The 20,238-nt window shown below is 45.5% G+C and overlaps 1 protein-coding gene across 2 annotated transcripts in view; it reads left to right on the top strand.

Annotated features, from left to right (window-relative positions):
* The first annotated feature begins 394 nt into the window (after window positions 1-394).
* acadm (acyl-CoA dehydrogenase medium chain) overlaps window positions 395-20,238 on the top strand; it is a 75,480-nt gene continuing 55,636 nt past the window's right edge. Inside the window, exon 1 of one of the 2 annotated variants that reach the window (XM_068036582.1) lies at window positions 395-484. In XM_068036582.1, the coding sequence (XP_067892683.1) occupies window positions 467-484 (18 nt within the window). In that variant the 5' untranslated portion in view covers window positions 395-466. Of the gene's footprint in view, window positions 485-538; window positions 658-20,238 lie in introns of those variants that run through there. The other variant, XM_068036583.1, reaches the window with a different exon arrangement.

Here is a 20,238-nt window from a genome sequence, read left to right on the forward strand (position 1 = left end):
CTGTATTGCTGGGCGGGGTTTGTGTCGGGGTGGGGCCTGGATTGCTGGGCGGGGTTTGTGTCGGGGCGGGGCCTGTATTGCTGGGCGGGGTTTGTGTCGGGGCGGGGCCTGTATTGCTGGGCGGGGTTTGTGTCGGGGTGGGGCCTGTATTGCTGGGCGGGGTTTGTGTCGGGGCGGGGCCTGTATTGCTGGGCGGGGTTTGTGTCTGGGTGGGGCCTGTATTGCTGGGCGGGGTTTGTGTCTGGGTGGGGCCTGGATTGCTGGGCGGGGTTTGTGTCGGGGCGGGGCCTGTATTGCTGGGCGGGGTTTGTGTCGGGGTGGGGCCTGTATTGCTGGGCGGGGTTTGTGTCGGGGCGGGGCCTGTATTGCTGGGCGGGGTTTGTGTCGGGGCGGGGCCTGTGTTGCTGGGCGGGACTTTATCCCGGGACGAGCCGAGGCTAATCCAGTTGTCCTGTTTGACGCAGCGATGTGGCCGCGGGTTCAGGTAAGGAGCGCGGCCGGGATTCGGGGCGTTTGAAGTCAGCGGGTGACTGCGGTCCAGATCCGGAACAGCGGCCTCAGGCTGGAAGCATTTCCCAGGCTGAGGCTTGACAGACCGTTATTGATCATCACCTTGGCCCAGTGGACGGCTGCGATTCCCAGGGTCAGGAACATGAGGTACAGGCTGACCCTGCCAAGGGCAGACAGGAGACAGAGGTTCAGTATGTTTACAGTGTCATAAGGAAGGAGGTATTGCTGGATCTGAGGAATGAGGCAGAAAAAGTGGATCAAGAATCAGGAGAGGAGGGAGATCCTCTCCTCACTCTTCTGAACTCCAGCGAATATAATCCTAATATATCCTAATATAATCCTAACCGACTCAATCAACAGCAATATTGCTGTTCAATATTCAGTGTATTAACACCTAATCTGTACTGATGCTTTGTCTTTCAACACACCATTAACATATTGTTTGCCTTTGCTCCGTGACCTTTTGGTCAGCTATGTGGCCTGGTCCAATCTGCACCTTCTCCTTTGTTATCTCTTGCCCCACCCCCACCTCACTTGTTTATAACCTGTGACTTTTCTAACATTTGTCAGTTCCGATGAAGGGTCACTGACCCGAAACGTTAACTCTGCTTCTCTTTCCACAGATGCTGCCAGACCTGCTGAGTGATTCCAGCATTTCTTGTTTTTATATCAGTCTGGTAAACCTTCGCTGCACTCCCTCGATAGCAAGAACATCCTTCATCAGATAAGGAGACCAAAACTGCACACAATATTCCAGGTGTGGCCTCACCAAGGCCCTGTATAACTGCAGCAAGACATCCCTGCTTCTGTACTCGAATCTTCTCGCTATGAAGGCCAACATACCATTTGCCTTTTTTACCGCCTGTTGCACCTGCATGCTTACCTTCAGCGACTGGTGTACGAGAACACCCAGGTCTCATTGCAAATTCCCCTCTCAGTTTATAGCCATTCAGATAATAATCTGCATTCCTGTTTTTGCTACCAAAGTGGATTACCTCACATTTATCCACATTATACTGCATCTGCCATGCATTTGCCTGCTCACTCAACTTATCCAAATCACCCTGAAGCCTCTCTGCATCCTCTTCACAACTCACCCACCCACCCAGTTTTGTGTCATCTGCAAATTTGGAGATATTACATTTAGTTCCCTCATCTAAATCATTAATGTATATTGTCCACAGCTGGGGTCCTAGCACTGATCCCTGCGGTACCCCACTAGTCACTGCCTGCCATTCTGAAAAAGACCCATTTATCCCTATTCTTTGTTTCCTGTCTGCCAACCAATTTTCTATCCATTGCATAACACTACCCCCAATCCCATGCGCTTTAATTTTACACGCTAATCCCTTATGTGGGACTTTGTCGAAAGCCTTCTGAAAGTCCAAATAAACCACATCCACTGGCTCCCCCTCATCAACTCTACTAGTTACATCCTCAAAGAATTCTAGTAGATTTGTCAAGCATGATTTCCCTTTTGTTAATCCATGCTGACTCTGTCCGATTCTACCACTGTTCTCTAAGTGCTCTGATATAAAATCTTTGATAATGGACTCTAGAATTTTTCCCACTACCGATGTCAGGCTGACTGGTCTATAATTCCCTGCTTTCTCTCTACCTCCCTTTTTAAATAGTGGGGTTACTTTAGCTACCCTCCAATCTGTAGGAACTGTTCCAGAGTCTATAGAATCTTGGAAGATGACCACCAATGCATCCACTATTTCTAGGGACACTTAAGTACTCTGGGATGCAGACCATCAGGCCCTGGGGATTTATTGGCCTTCAATCCCAACAATTTCCCCAACCCTGTGTTCCCCAACATTTCTGATATGATATTTGTGTCTTCCTTTGTGAAGACAGAACCAAAGTATGCATTTAATTGGTCAGCCATTTCTTTATTCCCCATAATAAATTCCCCTGTTTCTGACTGTAAGGGACCTACATTTGTCTTCACCAATCTTTTTCTCTTCACATACCTATAGAAACTTTTACAGTCAGTTTTTATGTTCCCTGCAAGCTTGCTCTTGTACTCTATTTTCCCCTTCTTAATCAAACCCTTGGTCCTCCTTTGCTGAATTCTAAACTGCTCCCAATCCTCAGGTCTGTTGTTTTTTCTGGCAAATTTATATGCCTCTTCCTTGGATCTAATGCTATCTCTAATTTCCCTTGTAAGCCATGGTTTTGGCTACCTTTCCCATTTTACTTTTGCACCAGACAGGGATAAACAATTATAAAAGCAAAATACTGCGGATGCTGGAAATCTGAAATAAAAACAAGAAATGCTGGAATCACTCAGCAGGTCTGGCAGCATCTGTGGAAAGAGAAGCAGAGTTAACGTTTCGGGTCAGTGACCCTTCATCGGGATAAACAATTGTTGCAGTTCATCCATGCGCTCTTTAAATGTTTGCCATTGCCTTTCCACCATCATCCCTTTAAGTAACGTTTCCCAATCTGTCATGGCCAACTCACGCCTCATACCTTCGTAGTTTCCTTTACTAAGATTCAGGACCCTTGTCTCAGAATCAATTACGTCACCCTCCATCTTGATGAAGAATTCCATCATATTATGGTCGCTCATCCCCAAGGGGTCTCGCACCACTAGATTGTCAATTATTCCACTCTCATTACACAATACCCAGTCTAGGATGGCCTGTTCTCTAGTTGATTCCTCAAGGTATTGGTCCAGAAAACCATCCTGTATACACTCTAAGAATTCCTCCTCTGCGGTATTGTGACTAATTTGATTTGTCCTCTGTATATGCAGATTAAAGTCACCCATAATTGCAGATGTTCCTTTATCACATGCATCTCTAATTTCCTGTTTAATGTCATTCCCAACATCACCACTACAGTTTGGGGGTCTATATACAACCCCCACTAACGTTTTTTGCCCCCTTAGTGTTTCTCAGCTCTACCCATACAGTTTCCACATCGTCAGAGCTAATACCTTTCCTCACTATTGCGTTAATTTCCTCTTTAACCAGCAATGCAACTCCACCGCCTTTTGCTTTTTGTTTGTCCTTCCGAAATACTGAATATCCCTGGATGTTCATTTCCCATCCCTGGTCACCTTCCAGCCGTGAGCCCATAATCCCGACTATATCATACCTACATCATATCGACATCTTACTTCTATTTGCGCAATTAATTCATCCACTTTATTGCGAATGCTCTGTGCGTTAAGGCACGAAGCCTTAAGGCTTGTCTTTTTAACCTTACTTGTCCTCTTCCCACTATTTTTCACTGTGTCCCTGTTTGATTCTGGCCCTTGATTTCTCTGCCTATCACTTTTCTTATTCCCCTTAGTGTCTTTTATACATTTAGGGGAAAGTGATTTTAGAGTTTGGCCATGGTGAAGGGCAAGAGAAATCCAGAGTAAAAATAATTAAGTGGGAGAGTGCCAATTTCAGTGGGATGGCAATCAAAGATTGGCAGGCAAAACTGGAACTGGACAGTGTGCTGCCTTTCAGAGGAGATAGTTCGGGTATATTCCCGTGAGTGGGGAAAGTAGGACAAACAAAGCCAGAGCTCCCTGGCTGACGAGATAGAGAGTAAGATGAGCTAGAAAAAGGTGTGTAGGACAGATGTCTATTTTTATAATACAAATGAGAACCAGGCAGTATATAGAAGGTTCAGAGGGGAAGTGACACAGGCTTGATACACTCGGACTTTTGTGTTCCGTATCAGTGCGCCATTTTCCCACACTCTTGGCCAGTCTGGACATAGCAGTGGAAGCCTTTCCCATGCGCTTGTTGATTTCTGCATCGAGAGACCGGTTACTGGTGATAGTTGAGCCTAGGTAGGTGAACTCTTGAACCACTTCCAGAGCGTGGTCGCCAATATTGATGGATGGAGCATTTCTGACGTCCTGTCCCATGATGTTCGTTTTCTTGAGGCTGATGGTTCGGCCAAATTCGTTGCAGGCAGCCGCAATCCTGTCGATGAGTCTCTGCAGACACTCTTCTGTGTGGGATATTAATGCAGCATCGTTAGCCAAGAGGAGTTCCCTGATGAGGACTTTCCGTACTTTGGTCTTCGCTCTTAGACGGGCAAGGTTGAACAACCTGTCATCTGATCTTGTGTGGAGGAAAATTCCTTCTTCTGAAGACTTGATCGCATATGAGAGCAGCAGGGAGAAGAAGATCCCAAACAGTGTAGGTGCGAGAACACACTGCTTCACGCCACTCAGGATAGGAAAGGGGTCTGATGAGGCGCCGCTATGCTGAATTGTACCTTTCATATTGTCATGGAATGAGGTGATGATACTTAGTAGCTTTAGTGGACATCCGATCTTTGCTAATAGTCTGAAGAGACCACGTCTGCTGATGAGGTCAAAGGCTTTGGTGAGATCTAGGAAAGCAATGTAGAGGGGCATCTGTTCGTGGCATTTCTCCTATAGCTGGCGAAGGGAGAACAGCATGTCAATGGTGGATCTCTCTGCTCGAAAGCCACACTGTGCCTCAGGATAGACACGCTCAGCCAGCTTCTGGAGCCTGTTTAAAACAACACGAGTGAAGACCTTCCCCACTATGCTGAGCAGGGAGATTCCACGGTAGTTGTTGCAGTCACCGCGGTCACCCTTGTTCTTCTAGAGGGTGATGATATTGGCATCGCGCATGTCCTGTGGTACTGCTCCCTCATCCCAGCACAGGCAAAGCGGTTCATGTAGTGCTGACAGTATAGCAGGCTTGGCACTCTTGATTATTTCAGGGGTAATGCCGTCCTTCCCAGGAGCTTTTCCACTGGCTAGAGAATCAATGGTATCACTGAGTTCCGATTTTGTTGGCTGTATGTCCAGCTCATCCATGACTGGCAGAGACTGGGCTGCATTGAGGGCGGTCTCAGTGACAACATTTTCCCTGGAGTACAGTTCTAGGTAGTGCTCAACCCAGCGGTCGATTTGCTTGCATTGGTCAGTGATCGTGTCCCCTGATTTAGACTTGAGGGGGGCGATCTTCCTGATGGTTGGCCCAAAAGCTCTCTTAATGCCATCATACATTCCTCTGATGTTTCCGGTGTCAGAGGCCAGCTGAATACGACTGCATAGGTGTTGCCAGTAGTCATTTGCACAGCGTCTGGCTGTTCTTTGTGCAGCGCTTCTGGCTGCTTTAAGTGCTACGGATGCGAACTCGCTGGGGGCTTTCTTGTAATTCAACAGTGCAATGCGCTTAGCGGCTATGACAGGTTCCAGCTCTTCAAAGTGAGATTGAAACCAGTCTGCATTCTGCTTCACACGTTTGCCTTAGGTGGTCATTGCTGAGTCATCGATGGCGTCTCTGATGTGGGCCCACTTGATCTCTGCATCCCCTGTAGGAGTGTTTTGAAGGGCTTTTTCAAGTGAATTTAGAAACTTATGTCACAGCTGTGGATAAGAAATTCTGTTAGTGTTGATGCGCGGGCAGCCCTTCTCCTTGGAGTGATGTAGCTTCTTTGGTTTGAGTCTAATTTTGCTGCACACCAGGGAGTGGTCGGTGTCGCAAGGCTAAATTGCCATCGAGGGAGTGCAACCAAGGTTCACCTGATTTGTTCCCGGGATGGCGGTACTGTCCTGTGAGTCTTGTGGAGGTAGTGAATCTGGGGTTCTATTTGTCAAATATTTTGGGTGAAATTGTGAACAAAGCACATCCTAAAGATAGGATACTTGTTGAAATGTCATGTGGATAATCATTCTTTGTGGGACAATGTACATGCTACAAAAAGTGTGAGTGAGAAAAGACGACTTATTGACCTTGCTGGATTGAAGCAAATGCTGGAGAAAAAGGAAATCTCCAAACTTCAATGGGTAGATGCAAGTCATCTGTTATTCACATTGAGAAAAGCTTGTACAAAGAAATTGTTAGGGGTGCAAGAGGAGGAGCGTCTCACATTGCACTACTTTATAACCAATATGGAATTTATTTTGATTTATTGTCAAATGTCCTTTGAGCATGTTAGTAATTTATACATAATATGGAATTTATTTTGAAATGTTGTTTAATAAACCTGTTGATCCAAGTATTATAAAAGAAAGAAGGGAATCTGCTAACAGTGCATCAATTGTTTGAATATATGCAGGGAGAGGGTGTTAATTGGGTCTTATTTGAGCACTTATAAGCAAACACTTACTGAGACTGGTGCAGGGTTTTGATTGAGGAGCTACATGTTTGTAACCCTTTTGCTCTACGATAAATGTGAAACTGAGTAAAGATAGGCTCCAGCATTATCCTTCCATAACAAGCTTTCTGGAGTTAAATACCAGCTGATTTGCTCTTGCCAAGAGCTAGGGCAGGCTGCATGGCGTCCTTCTGTGCTGTACTGAGGGAGTGCTGCAGGGTCGCAAGGGCCACTCTGGGAGGACTGCAGGATCGGAGGGGCCGCCCTGAGGAAGTGCTGCGGCGTCGAAGTGACCCGAGGGAGTGCTGGAGGGTTGCAGGGGCCACTCTGGGAGGACTGCAGGATCGGAGGGGCCGCTCTGAGGGAGTGCTGCTGCGTCGGAGTGGCCTCCCTGAGGGAGTGCTGCAGGGTCGCAGGGGCCGCTCTGGGAGGGTTGCAGGGTTGGAGGGCCTGCTCTGAGGGAGGGCTGCACTTGCTGAAATGCAGTCCCTTGGATCATTTGTTGAAACTTTCCTGTTTGTGGGAGCTTGCTATGTACAAATTGGCCACAGTGTTTTCTATATTATAACAGTGACTGGTCTGTATAAATGCGAGTCTTTTTTTTAAACTGAAGGTCTTTAACCATATCAGTGATAGTTTTTGAAGTTGGCTTTATCTCATTGCAACACTTGCTACCTATACTTAAAACAACATGAGACTTTACAGCTGTTCAAAGGGCCAGTATGTAAACACACTACGTGGCACAGTGCTGAATCATACTGGAGTGAAGTTCAAAATGGGCCTTGATAACAGATCTCAGTTAGGCAGTCAGTGCCCTTATAACTAGCCTCAGAATTCCTGCACAATCGAATAGCTCGTTATCTATCAAAGACTGCACACAACAAGATGTCACATGTTAGCCGTGAGACGCAGCAACATTTTATTTATTCATGGGATGTGGATGTTGCTGGCAACAACAGCATTTATTGTCTTTGAAAAGGCGGTGGTGGGTCTCCTTCATGAACCGCTGCTGTCCATCCAGTGTGGGTACACCCACAGTTTTGTTAGGGAGTGAATTCCAGGGTTATGATCCAGTTATGATGAAGGGACGGCGATATATTTCCAAGTCAGGATGGTGTGTGACTTGGAGGTGAGCTTGCAGGTGGTGGTGTTCCCATGTGTCTACTATCCTTGTCCTTTTAGGTGGTAGAGATCACAAGTTTGGAAGGTGCTGTCAAAGGACCCTTGGATCGATGCATTTTGTTAGGAAGAATGAGAAAAGCCAATATAAATTAAAGAGTACAGTTCTAAAGAGGGTGCAGAAGCAGAGGGACCTCGGGGTATATGTGCATAAATTGTTGAAGGTTGCAGGGCAGGTTGAGAAAGCGATTAATAAAGCATATGGACATATGGGCTTTATAAATAGAGGCATTGAGTACAAAAGCAAAGAAGTAGTGATGAACCTTTACGAAACACTGGTTCGGCCTCAAGTGCAGTATTGTGTTCAGTTTCTGGGTACCACACTTTAGGAAGGTGTTACTCCTATGTGTGGCTCCTGTCAAAGCCCCCAATCAAAATATACGATTTTGATTGTGGTGGGACCAATGCACTGTTAGTTCAATTGATAAGATCCCCGACTCGAGAGCAATTAATATGACGCTAAATGCAAGACCCCAATTTAATTATGTTATCCCAGAGACGAGTAATTCATATGATTCCAAATGTGAGCCCTCCAAATTTGTCTGATTCTGATCCCAGACGCGAGCCACCGAATTAAATATGATTCAACTGCAAGCGAACCCCCAATTAAGATATAATTCAAATCCAGAAACCCAATTAATATGTGATTCAAATCTTGAATGAGTCCCCAATTAATACGTTATTCAAATCCCAGGACGAGCCCCCAATAAATAAGTTATGACCGACCGCTCCTGTCAACGCCCCCAATCAAAATATACGATTCTAATTGTGGTGGGACCAACGCACTGTTAATTCAATCCCGTCGTTCCACAGATCAGCTAACATATTATTTAAAACTTTGCAAATTAAAGAGAGACCCAACCAAATTGTACCCTCTGTTAACCCCCGAATGAGGCTAACCAAACCAGGTGTCTTTAAATCAGTAAATTAACTCTTTAATTAGAAGAACTAAATTCTTAAATGCTATGAAGAAAGAAAGAACATTTAAAAATAGAAAAATTAGAGTCCTTGCAAATTTACAGTCCATTGTTGCTTGAAGTCCTCACAGAATGTTGCTTTCCTTCTCCAGCGAATTTCAACAATTAACAACTTGCAAACACTTTCCACTTTCAACAGAATCAATCTGACTGTAGAGTTTTTGAGGGATGAAAGATTGTCGCAGTCTAACTTCCTTTTCTTCAATTTAAATTACCAGAGATCTCTGTTTTGGCTTGATGTTTTAGAATTTTGAGAGATAATAATTAAACAGACTAAAAATCCTCTTCCTTCAGTTTAAATGGTTGAGAGCTCATTTTCAGGTGTGCTTATCACAGCTGTGTCCTCTGTCCCTGTTGGAACAAACTGTCTTCCGCTAACAGCCAGTTCAGAACTGAATTGTAACAAATGTATTGCATGAAACTCGCTCCCAGTGGCTGTTTCCATGGTATCGACAATGCACCCTTTGAATCACAGTCTCTAAATGGCTGTTTCTAAGGCAATGAAAATGCACCTTCCTATAACTGCTTGGGCTTGCCGGCTCTTAAAGCGATATTGATCCCTTGCAAGCCTTAAAGGCACACCGCATATTCCGAAAAAAAACTACAGGACCATGACAGATGGATGTCAAGGTCTTGGAGAGGGTGCAGAAAAGATTTACCAGAATGGTTCCGAGGATGAGTGACTTCAGTTACATGGATAGATTGGTGAAGTTGGGGCTGTTTTCTTTCGAGCAGAGAAGGTTGAGAGGAGGTTGATAGAGGTGTTCAAAATCATGAGGGGTCTGGACAGAATAGATAGGAAGAAACTGTTCCCATTGGCGGAAGGGTTGAGAACCAGAAGACTCCGATACAAGTTGATTGGCAAAAGAATCGGTGGCAACATGAGGGAAAATCTGCCTGAGAGTGTGGTGGAGGCAGATTTAATCATGGCTTTCAAAAGGGAATTAGATAATTATCTGAAGAGAAAACATTTGCAAGGCTGCAGGGAAAAGCCAGGGAAGTGGGACTAGCTGAATACTTCTTACAGAGAGCTGACCCAGAGACAGTGGGCCAAATAGCCTCCTGTGTTGTAACTATTCTGTGATTCTATGATTAACGTAGTGGATGGGGTTCCAAACAAGCGGGTTGCTTTATCCTGGATGATGTCGAGCTTCTTGAGTGTTGGAGCTACACTAATTCAGGCAAGTGGAGAGTTTTCCTGATTTGTGGATTGTAGGTGTTGGCAAGGCTTTGAGGAGTTGGGACGTGCGTCACTTGCCTTAGAATACTCAGCCTCTGACCTGCTCCTGTAGCCGTAGTATTTATAGAGTCATTTACAGCACAGAAAGCAGCCAATCAGCCCATCGAGTCCATGGTGGCTCTCCAGAAAGCAATCCAGTCAGTCCCACTCGATCCCGTAGGCCTGCAAGTTTATTTCCTTCAAGTGGCCATCCAATTTCATTTGTCACCCCCCCGCCCCTGCACATGTGGGTAGTGAATTCCAGGTTATTATCATTCACTGTATATAAAAAAAAGAAAATTCTTCCTTGCACAGAATCAAGATGTAAGAATACAATAGGAGTCATCCAATTAAGTTTCTGGTCAGTGTTGATTTTTTTTGTTCATGGTTTGTGAGCATCGCTGGCAAGGTCAACATTTATTGCTCCTCCCTAATTGCCCTTCAGAAGGTGGTGGTGAGCCACCTTCTCGAATTGTTGCAGTCCATGATGGTGGGGGCGTCAGTGATGGTAATGCCATGAATGTCAAGGGGAGGTGGTTAGATTCTCTCTTGTTGAGATGGTCATTGCCTGGCACTTGTGTGGCATGAATGTTAGTTGCTGTTTGTCAGCCCAAGCCTGAGTGTTGTCCAGGCCTTGTTGCATGTGGGCAGGGACTGCTTCAGTATCTGAGGAGTTGCAAATGGTGCTGAACATTGTGCAATCATCAGCGAACATCCCCACTTCTGACTTTTTGTTGGAGGGAAGGTCTTTGATGGAGCAGCTGAAGATCATTGGACCTAGGACACTACCCTGAGGAACTCCTGCAGTGATGTCCTGGGACTGAGATGATTGACGTCCAACAAGCAGCAACAACAGCTTGCATTTATATACCACCTTTAACGTGATAAAGCATCCCGAGGCACTTCACAAGTAAATATAACACAAAGCCACATAAAGAGATATTTAGAGTAGATGACCAAAAACTTGGTCAAAAAGGTAAAGAGTATTTTGAAGGAGGAAAATGAGGCACAGAGGTTTGGGAAGAAATTCCTGAACTTAAGGCCACAGCCAAATGAAAGCACGGCTGTTAATGGTGGAACAATTAAAATCGTGGATGCTCAAGAGGCCAGAATTAGAGGGGTGCAGAGATATTGGAGGGTTGTGGAGCTGGAGGAGATTACAGAGATAGGGAGGGGGTGAGGTCATGGAGGGATTTGAAAGCAAGGGTGAGAATTTTGAAATCAAAGCATTGCTTAACCAGGAGTCAATGTAGGTCAGTGAGCACAGGGAGATGAGCGAATGGGACGTGACATGAGTTAGGACATGGACAGCAGAGTGCTGAATGATGTCAAGTTTACGGAGGTTGGTATTTGGCAGGTTGGCCAGGGAGTGCATTGGAATAGTTGATTGTGAAGGTAACAAAGATGTGGACGGGACTGTCATCAGCAGATGATCTGAGGCAGGGGTGGAGTTGGGCAATGTTACGCAGTTGGAAGTAGGCAGCCTCAGTGATAGCACAGATATGTGGTTAGAAGCTCATCTCGGCGTCAGATATGACACCAATTTTGTGAACCGTCTGGTACAATCTCAGACTATTGGCGTGGAGAGGGATGGAGTCAGTATCTAGAGAACGGAGTTTGTGGTGGGGACCAAAGACAATGGCTTCAGTCTTCCCAATATTTAATTGAAGGAAATGTCTGCGCATCCAGTGCTGGATTTCGGATAAGCAGTCTGGTAATTTAGAAACACTAGAGGAGTGAAGAGAGGTGGTGGTGAGGACGAGCTGGGTGTCGTCAGTGTACATATGAAAACTAACACGATATTTTCAGATGATGTCACCGAGGGGCAGCATGTAGATGAGAAATAGGAGGCGGCCAAGGATAGATCCATGGGGGACACCAGAGGTAACGGTGCAGGAGCAGGAAGAGAAGCCATTGCAAGTGATTCTCTGGCTTTGATTTAAATAGATAAGAATGCTGAGCAGTCCCATCCAGCTGGACGACAGTGGAGATGCATTAAAGGAGGATGGTGTGGCCAACTGTGTCAAAGGCTGCAGTCAGGTCAAGAAGGACGAAGAGGGATAGTTTACCTTTGCCACAGTCACATAGGATGTTCTTATTGATTTTGATAAGAGCTGTTTTGATACTGTGGCAGGCGCAAAAACCTAATTGGAGGGGATCCAACATGGAGTTCCAGGAAAGATGGGAACAGATTTGGGAGACGACAACATGTTCAAGGACTTCGAAGAGGATTAGGTTAGAGATGGAACAGTAGTTTGCAAGGATGGAGGTTGTCAAGGATTGTTTTTTTGAGGGGGGGGGGTGGTGGTGGCAGAACCTGAAGAGAGAACAATATCGGCTAATATGAGAGCCAGGGAGGGAAGTTGGATGGTCAGTTTAGTGGGAATAGGGTCAAGGTTGCGGGAGGCAGGTCTCAAGGACAAGATGAGCTCAAAGCTGGGCTAGGGGGGAGTATTAGAGGAAGTTTGGCCCGATGGGCTAGTGGAAGGGAGGGAAGTGACCGAAGCAGCATATCAGATAGTCTCGATCTTGGTGACAAAGAAATCCATGAGTTCCTCGAACTTGCTGTTGCAGGTGAGGGTGGAGGGGACAGAGGAGAGGGGTTTAAGAAGACAGTTTGCAGTGGAGTAAAGGAACCAGGAGTTATTTTTGTATTCCAGAATGATCCTGGAATAGTGAGCAGTTTTAACAAACTACAGCAGCACCTGATAGCATTTTGTGGTCCAGCCAGGTCAGGTAATGGATGGCTAAACCAGTTGTCCGCCATATCCTTTCAAGTCTGCATCCCTTGGACTTAAGGGAGAGGAGACGAGTGCTGTACGGGGTAAACAGCCAGGGTGAGAGCGAGCATTGGTTTTACTGGGGACTAGGGATCAAAGGCAAAGGTGACGATGTGGTTAAGCAAATCAGTAGCTGCAGAAATGTGAATGGAGGGCCAAAGACTAGACAGTTGGGACTTTGAAAGTGCAGTTGGAAGTGAATTGGGGATTGTTTTTTCCAGGGGTGGATACAGAAGGAGGTGGGTTAGGAGGGGGATGTGGGTGGCAGTGGTACAGAAAGTGATCAGAGATGGCCTTATTGGTGACTAGAAAGTAACCAGGCCACTTGAGATGGCAAGGTCAAGGGGGTGACTGTGATTATGGGTTGGGGAGCTTACATGGAGGGTAGGAGGACAGTGAACTCAGAGAAGGGCGGGCAGGGGGGAGAGAGCGAGCAAGAGAGAATATGAGTGAGTCTTCAGTCAGGAACCAGACTGTAGCTAAACCTGAGAAACCATTCATTTAATCACAGTCTCAGCAAGGAACAGTAGCTATAGGTGAAGTGCTGTAAGCTGATCAAAATTACTTTACAATATGAACAATGGAGCAGCAGATCAGAGACCCAGCAGCTGAGTCTTGTGGTGTAATCTAGTCTAGTCCATTCCAGAAGATTGGTTTTGATGTCTACAGAAGTCAAACCATCTTCCTTTGTGCTAGTTATGACTTCGACCAGTGGAGAGTTTTCCCCCTGATTCTCATTGTCTTCAGTTTTGCTGGGGTTTCCTGATGCCACACTTGGCCAAATGCTGCCTTGATGTCAAAGGCAGTCACTCTCACCTCACCTCTGGCATTCAGCTCTTTTGTCCATGTTTGGACCAAGGCTGTAAGGAGGTCTGGAGCCAAGTGATCCTGGCAGAACCCAACCTGAGCATCAGTGAGCAGGTTGTTGCTGAGTATGTGTCACTTGATCGCACTGTTGATGACACCTTCCATCACTTTGCTGATTATTGAGAGTAGACTGATAGGGCAGTAATTGGCTATATTGGATTTGTTCTGCTTTTTGTGAACAGGACATACCTGGGCAATTTTCCACATTGTCAGGTAAATGCCAGTGTTGTAGCTGTACTGGAACAGCTTGGCTAGGGGCACGGCTAGTTCTGGAGCTCAAGTCTTTAGTACGCAGCCGGGATGTTGTCAGGGCCCATAGCCTTTGCAGTATCTAGTGCCTTCAGCCATTACTTGATATCACGTGGAGTGAATTGAATTGGCTGAAGACTGGCACCTGTGATGGTGGAGACCTAAGGAGGAGGCTGAGGTGGACCATCCACTTGAAGATGGTTGCAAATGCTTCAGCTTTGTGAAATACAGATATCATAGACGGACAGCTCCCATCCTTCCACCAGCGTCCAAACTTCCAAAAGGACAGTGTTATGGCCAGGTGAGGAGGGGTCTCGGGCTCCCCTCTTGCCCTTCCTCCTATTTGACCGCAACAGAGTTTATTTCTTTTTAAGCAGTTTTTGTGCTTACCACCTCCGTGAGTGTTTTACCTTTTTCCTTCACTATGATCGTGAAAGAACCAATTGGAAAGGTTTTCTTGAGTTTAAACCAAAGAGGTAAGTTTATTATACTTTCCACTCCAACCCGCTTTTAAATACTAAAAAATTTTCTATACATTCACGCACGCATTCAAATGAGAATCACGCACACACAAATAGATTGCTGAGGGAAAAATAGATTTTGTGGTTAGATTAAAGTCCAGAATAAGTAAAAGTTAAATACTCAGTTTCATGATTCGGTGATAGTCTAGCTGGAGTTGTACTCTTGAAGTTCTTGGTTGGTCATGAAGACCCCCACCTGCCAAGAATGAGGCATATTAATTTTGTCATATGAACATTAATTTTAAACTGTTGCTGGAGTGAAGAAATTACTTGTTTAAAGAGATCACCAGACATTTGGCTGGAGGACATTTGCATACTAAAAGACGGTGCTTGTGGAGACAAAGAAACTAGTCCCTGGTCTAATAACCCAAATGGGTTTTGATCACCAGACATTGAAGGTGTAAGGAAGCTCGCATTCCAGGGTCTGCTAAGATGGAGAACCCATCAATGCAGGAGTGGTTAAACCAGCAAGTCACATTGCTAACCTGCTGGCCCACGACTTTTGTGAACTAGACACAGGACAGTTTGAGGGCAGACTGCAGATTGCAACTGAACCTGGAACAAGAGAGCCTCTCTCCTGGCTGGCGCTCTCTTGCTTTCGCACAAACACACTGAAGTCGCTTAAACCTCGAGAGAAAAGACTCCTACATCGTAACAAGTTGAAACGTGCACTGGGCCCCAACGAACGGCAAGATTTACCGGCAACCAAAGATTCCACATCGAACTCAAAGGACTGTAATTACAACCCAGCTATTGCCTCAAACTTTCCCCCTTTATTCTTTCTACTTTTTCTGTCTCTATCTGCAGGTGAGTTTATCGCTGGCATGGTCGTGTCGCGTACTCGTCATCGTTAACCAAGTTAGAGTTGTAGGTTAATAAACTTCCACCTTTCTTGTCTAAATCTAAGAAAACAGGTCTGATTGATTTCTTTGCCTTACAATTGGAAAGCAATGAACCAGGATTCACTGAGGGGGGAGCTAAAACACGGTGTTTTTAAAATTAAACCCTGTTACGGTTAAAGCAGGCAAAGGCTGAGAGGGAACCCCTAGATCCCTTCCTCACCTGATTGTAACAGAAATTTGGGGGCTAGCATCCGGGGTTTGACCCACAGACAAACGAGGAAGTGGGAAGTCAAATTGATCCCAATCAAAAAAGAGAAAAGATTTCAATACAGGTTTTCTTGTGTGTTGTGTGTGCTAGAATACTAACATGTCTGTGACTGAAACCAGTAACTCCCCAAGCCAGGGTGAAGTAACTTGGGATAAGTTAAAAGCACTGTCTATGGAGGAGTTGAGGAAAATGGCTGAGCAGTGTGGGATCACTGTACGTGGCAAGGCTTGGAAGTCTGAATTCCTAAAGCTAGTAGCTAACTGTTTTTCCCTTGAATCTGAAGAAGCAGAAACAGGGTATTGCTGGCAAAGATACAATTAGAACAGAGGAAACTTGAATTGGAGGAAAGAGAAAAAGAAAGAGACAAACTGGAGAGAGAGAAAGAACCTTTCAGAAGGAACGTGAAGAAAAAGAGAGTAGAGCGAGAAAGAGCCTTCCAAAAAGTATGCGAAGAAAGAGCGCTGAGGTGACCTGAGTTAACTAGGGGGCGACAGAGTAACCCCAGTGAAAGCGTGGCCAATATGGAGGAGCGTAATTCAGGGCTGGGTACAAAATTGTTAAAACTTTCCCAACTGATCCCAAAATTCAATGAGGGAGACATGGAAGCGTTTTGTGTGTCTTTTGAAAAACTGGCAAGGCAGGTAAAGTGGCCAGTTAAGGCTTGGACTCTGCTAATACAAAGCAAGTTAATAGGAAAAGCCCATGAGGTTTATTCCAAATTGCTAGATGAGAGTTCATCAAATTATGAACTGACGAAAAAATGCTATCCCTGGGGCAAATGAGTTAGTACCAGAAGCCTATCGCCAAAAGTTTAGCACCCTCAAGAAGCAAGCTGATCAAACTTACCTGGCGTTTGAGAGGAATAAGCAGCTGGCTTTTGACCAGTGGCTGAGGGCTCTTAACGTAGTTCAGCTATGAAAATCTCAGAGAGGAATTTTGTTTGAGGAATTCAAAAGGTCTCTCCCAGTCTCCATAAAGACACATGTAGAGGAACAGAAAGTTCATAGAGCCCAGCAGGCAGCAGTTTGCTCTCATTTGTAAGTCGGTTCCCCAGAGGAAAACCTTTCCTAATCATCCCCACAAATCCGTAAGGGACAAAGGATGGCAAGATGATAGAAGCCCAAGCAGTCCTGGGAGGGAAAGAAAAGCAGGAGACACAGGGGGCTCTCCTCCAGCCGAAAGGAAGGTGCTGTAAGTAGGAGGGAGAGCCGGAGACCTGTGTGCTTCCAGTGTAATAAAGCAGGGCATTTAAGAGCTGACTGCTGGAAACTGTAGGGCAAACCTGTAGGGTTAATCAGGGCACACCCGCTCAGTGACGGAGAAGGGACCCAAATGGAAAGCACAGTAGAACAAGTTGTGGCTTTAACTGCAGTGAAAGTCAGACCCAGGAAGCCTCCTGCTCCTGCAAGTGCAGGAAAATTTAATAGGATTCCTGAAGGTTATCCGGGTTTTGTGTCTGAAGGGAGATTAACCCCATATCCCTCAAGTGGGGCAAGCAAGCCCATAGTAATCCTCAGGGACACAGGGACAACTAGATCCCATATACTGGGAAAAGGCCTGACCTTTTCCCCAGAGAGTGCAGTAAACACCAGAATGGTGGTGAATGGTATTGGAGGGCAGTGTATGCCTGTACCTTTACACCGGGTGCACTTGGAGTGCGACCTAGTTTCGGGACCAGTGACCATAGGGATTGCCCCTAGTTTGCCTGTGGATGGGGTTCACCTGCTCCCAGGTAATGATCTGGTGGGGATGAAGGTGATAGCTTCCCCAGTAGTGAAAGAGAGACCGCAGGAGGTCAGAGAGACAGGGCAGTGGCAGGAGATGGTCCCCTGCAGTTTCCCTGAACGTGTACTGAGTGAGGCCATGCTTCCTCAGAGGAGACTGAATTGGCATTGCAGGCAAATGACCGTGAGGTCTGTTTGTCTGAGATTTTCTTTGGAAAGTTAGAAGAACCAGGGAATGAGTTAAATGGACCTTCCCTAGCTGAGGCTCAGCGAGCCGACCCAGTACTGAGAGAGTTAGCACAGACTGCCCAGTCTGAAAGTGAAACAGAGGGAGTCCCTGACAGCTGCTATCTAAAGAATGAGGTACTGATGAGGAAATGGAGTTCTCCTCACAGACCTGAGGGCAAGGAGTGGACAGTAGTTCACCAGTTAGTGGTGCCGCAGAGGTACCGGGGAGAAATATTAAGAATGGCCCATGAGATTACAGTGGCTGTACATGTCAGTATACTAAAAACCAAAGCCCACAACAGACAGCAGTTTGACTGGCCAAAACTCCACAAAGATGTGATGGAATACTGTAGGAGTTTCCACATGTGCCAGGATGAGGGGACACCCCAACCTATAGTGAAATCTGCACCCCTGAGTCCTGTATCAGTGTTTGGAGGACCCTCCAGCAGAGGGCTGGTGAACTGTAAGGGACCTCAGCCGAGAACAAGACGGGACAGACAGGCACAAGGCTGGCAAAAAGTTAGAAAGGAAAGGAGAAAAAGGGACCAAGAGGACAGGTTAAGGGAAGTTGGGAGGAATCCCAAATGGAAACCCCTACTGTCTGGTCAGCCGAAATAGTTGAAAAGTTAGAGCCCACATCTTCCTATGTAAATGCAGACACTAGAAGCACCCCACCAGAGTTGCTAACAGCATTTACAGGAACCTGCAGACAGAGATTCCTCAAGAGGGTAGAGAAATCATGAGGGTGATGCATCACCTAGTCGAAGTGCCACAGGGGAGTGCAGTAGAATCTAGACAAATACCTGCAAGCAGGAGTGTCCCAGAAGATAAAGGGACGATTAGCAAGGAATCCACCCCCACAGTCAAGAGAAAAGGGAACCAACCATCCCCGAAGGTGAAAAGCCCATGCATCACTCATCAGAGCACTGAAAGAGAGTTCAGGGTAGAACTACCCACTGCCGACGCCCATGAGCAGAACTCCCACATAGGACTAATTAAATCTAAGCCTTCCCCTGCAGACCTCAACAGGAACAAAGACACCCTCGGCAGTCATGGACATGTGCAAACTGGAAAAAACTTCCCCAAAAACCACATGTTTATTGGGATGCCAAAAAGGGCAGTTGAAAGCAGCACTGCAACCAAGAAAAGACGGGCTGTAACAACTGTTAGGATTTCTGAATGAATGAGATGCATGTGTGTTTTCCTGTACTTGTTCTTCTCTCTAGTCCCTTTTAATGAATTGCTGCTTTTTTAAAAAAAAATGCATTTCATTCCGCTGGGTATGGCGGTATCATGAAGACCCTTACCTGCCAAGAATGAGGCATATTCATTTCATGATATGAACATTAATTTTAAATTCTAAAATAAAAGCAAAATGTGAACATCAACGCAAGCTGGAGGAACAGCATCTCATTTACCGATTAGGCACACTACAGCCTGCCAGACTGAACATTGAGTTCAATAATTTCAGAGCATGATGGGCCCCGCATTTTACTTTTACTTTTAGTTACTTTTTTCTTTTTTATAGTTTTGTTTTTGTGTTTATTTTTTTATTTTATCTTAGTTTGTTCAGTTTTTCTGCCCACGTTTTTTTTCCTTTTGTACTTGTGGCTGTTCAGTTTTCAATCCGTTAACACCCAATCTTTACTCATGCTTTGTCTTTCAACACACCATTAATCACAGAATCAGAATCACAGAATAATACAGTGCAGAAGAGGCCCTTCAGCCCATCGAGTCTGCACCGATGCATTAAAGACACCTGACCTGTCTACCTAATCCCATTTGCCAGCACTTGGCCTGTAGCCTTGAATGTTATGACGTGCCAAGTGCCATCCAGGTACTTTTTAAAGGATGTGAGGCAACCCGCCTCTACCAATAAATAATATAATATAATAATATATTAAATAATATATTATAATATATATATATTATTGAATATATTGTTTGCCTTTGCTCCATGACCTTCTGGTTGGTATTCTCTGTGACCTTATCCATTATACACCAGCTCCTTTGTTATCTCTTGCCCCACCCCCGCTTTACTTGCTTAAAACCTTTCACATTTCTAATATCTGCTAGTTCTGAAGAGAATAGCGTGTAAAATTAAAGTGCATGGGATTGGGGGTAGTGTATTGTGATAGATAGAAAATTGGTTGGCGGACAGGAAACAAAAGAGTAGGGATAAATGTGTCTTTTTCGGAATGGCAGGCAATGACTAGTGGGGTACTGCAGGGATCGGTGCTAGGACCCCAGCTATTCACAATATATATTAATGATTTAGATGAGGGAACTAAATGAAATATCTCCAAATTTGCAGATGACACAAAACTGGGTGGGAGGGTGAGTTGTGAGGAGGTTGCAGAGAGGCTTCAGGGTGATTTGGATAAGTTGAGTGAGTGGGCAAATGCATGGCAGATGCAGTATAATGTGGATAAATGTGAGGTTATCCACTTTGGTAGTAAAAACAGGAAGACAGATTATTATCTGAACGGCTATGAACTGAGAGAGGGGAATATGCAGCGAGACCTGGGTGTTCTCATACACCAGTCGCTGAAGGTAAGCATGCAGGTGCAACAGGTGGTAAAAAAGGCAAATGGTATTTTGGCCTTCATAGCGAGAGGATTCGAGTACAGAAGCAGGGATGTCTTGCTGCAATTATACAGGGCCTTGGTGAAGCCACACCTGGAATATTGTGTGCAGTTTTGGTCTCCTTATCTGAGGAAGGATGTTTTTGCTATAGAGGGAGTGCAGAAAAGGTTTACCAGACTGATTCCTGGGATGGCA

The sequence above is a fragment of the Heterodontus francisci genome, chromosome 8 (genome assembly GCF_036365525.1).
Source record: "Heterodontus francisci isolate sHetFra1 chromosome 8, sHetFra1.hap1, whole genome shotgun sequence".
In the NCBI taxonomy this organism is placed as follows: Eukaryota; Metazoa; Chordata; class Chondrichthyes; order Heterodontiformes; family Heterodontidae; genus Heterodontus; species Heterodontus francisci.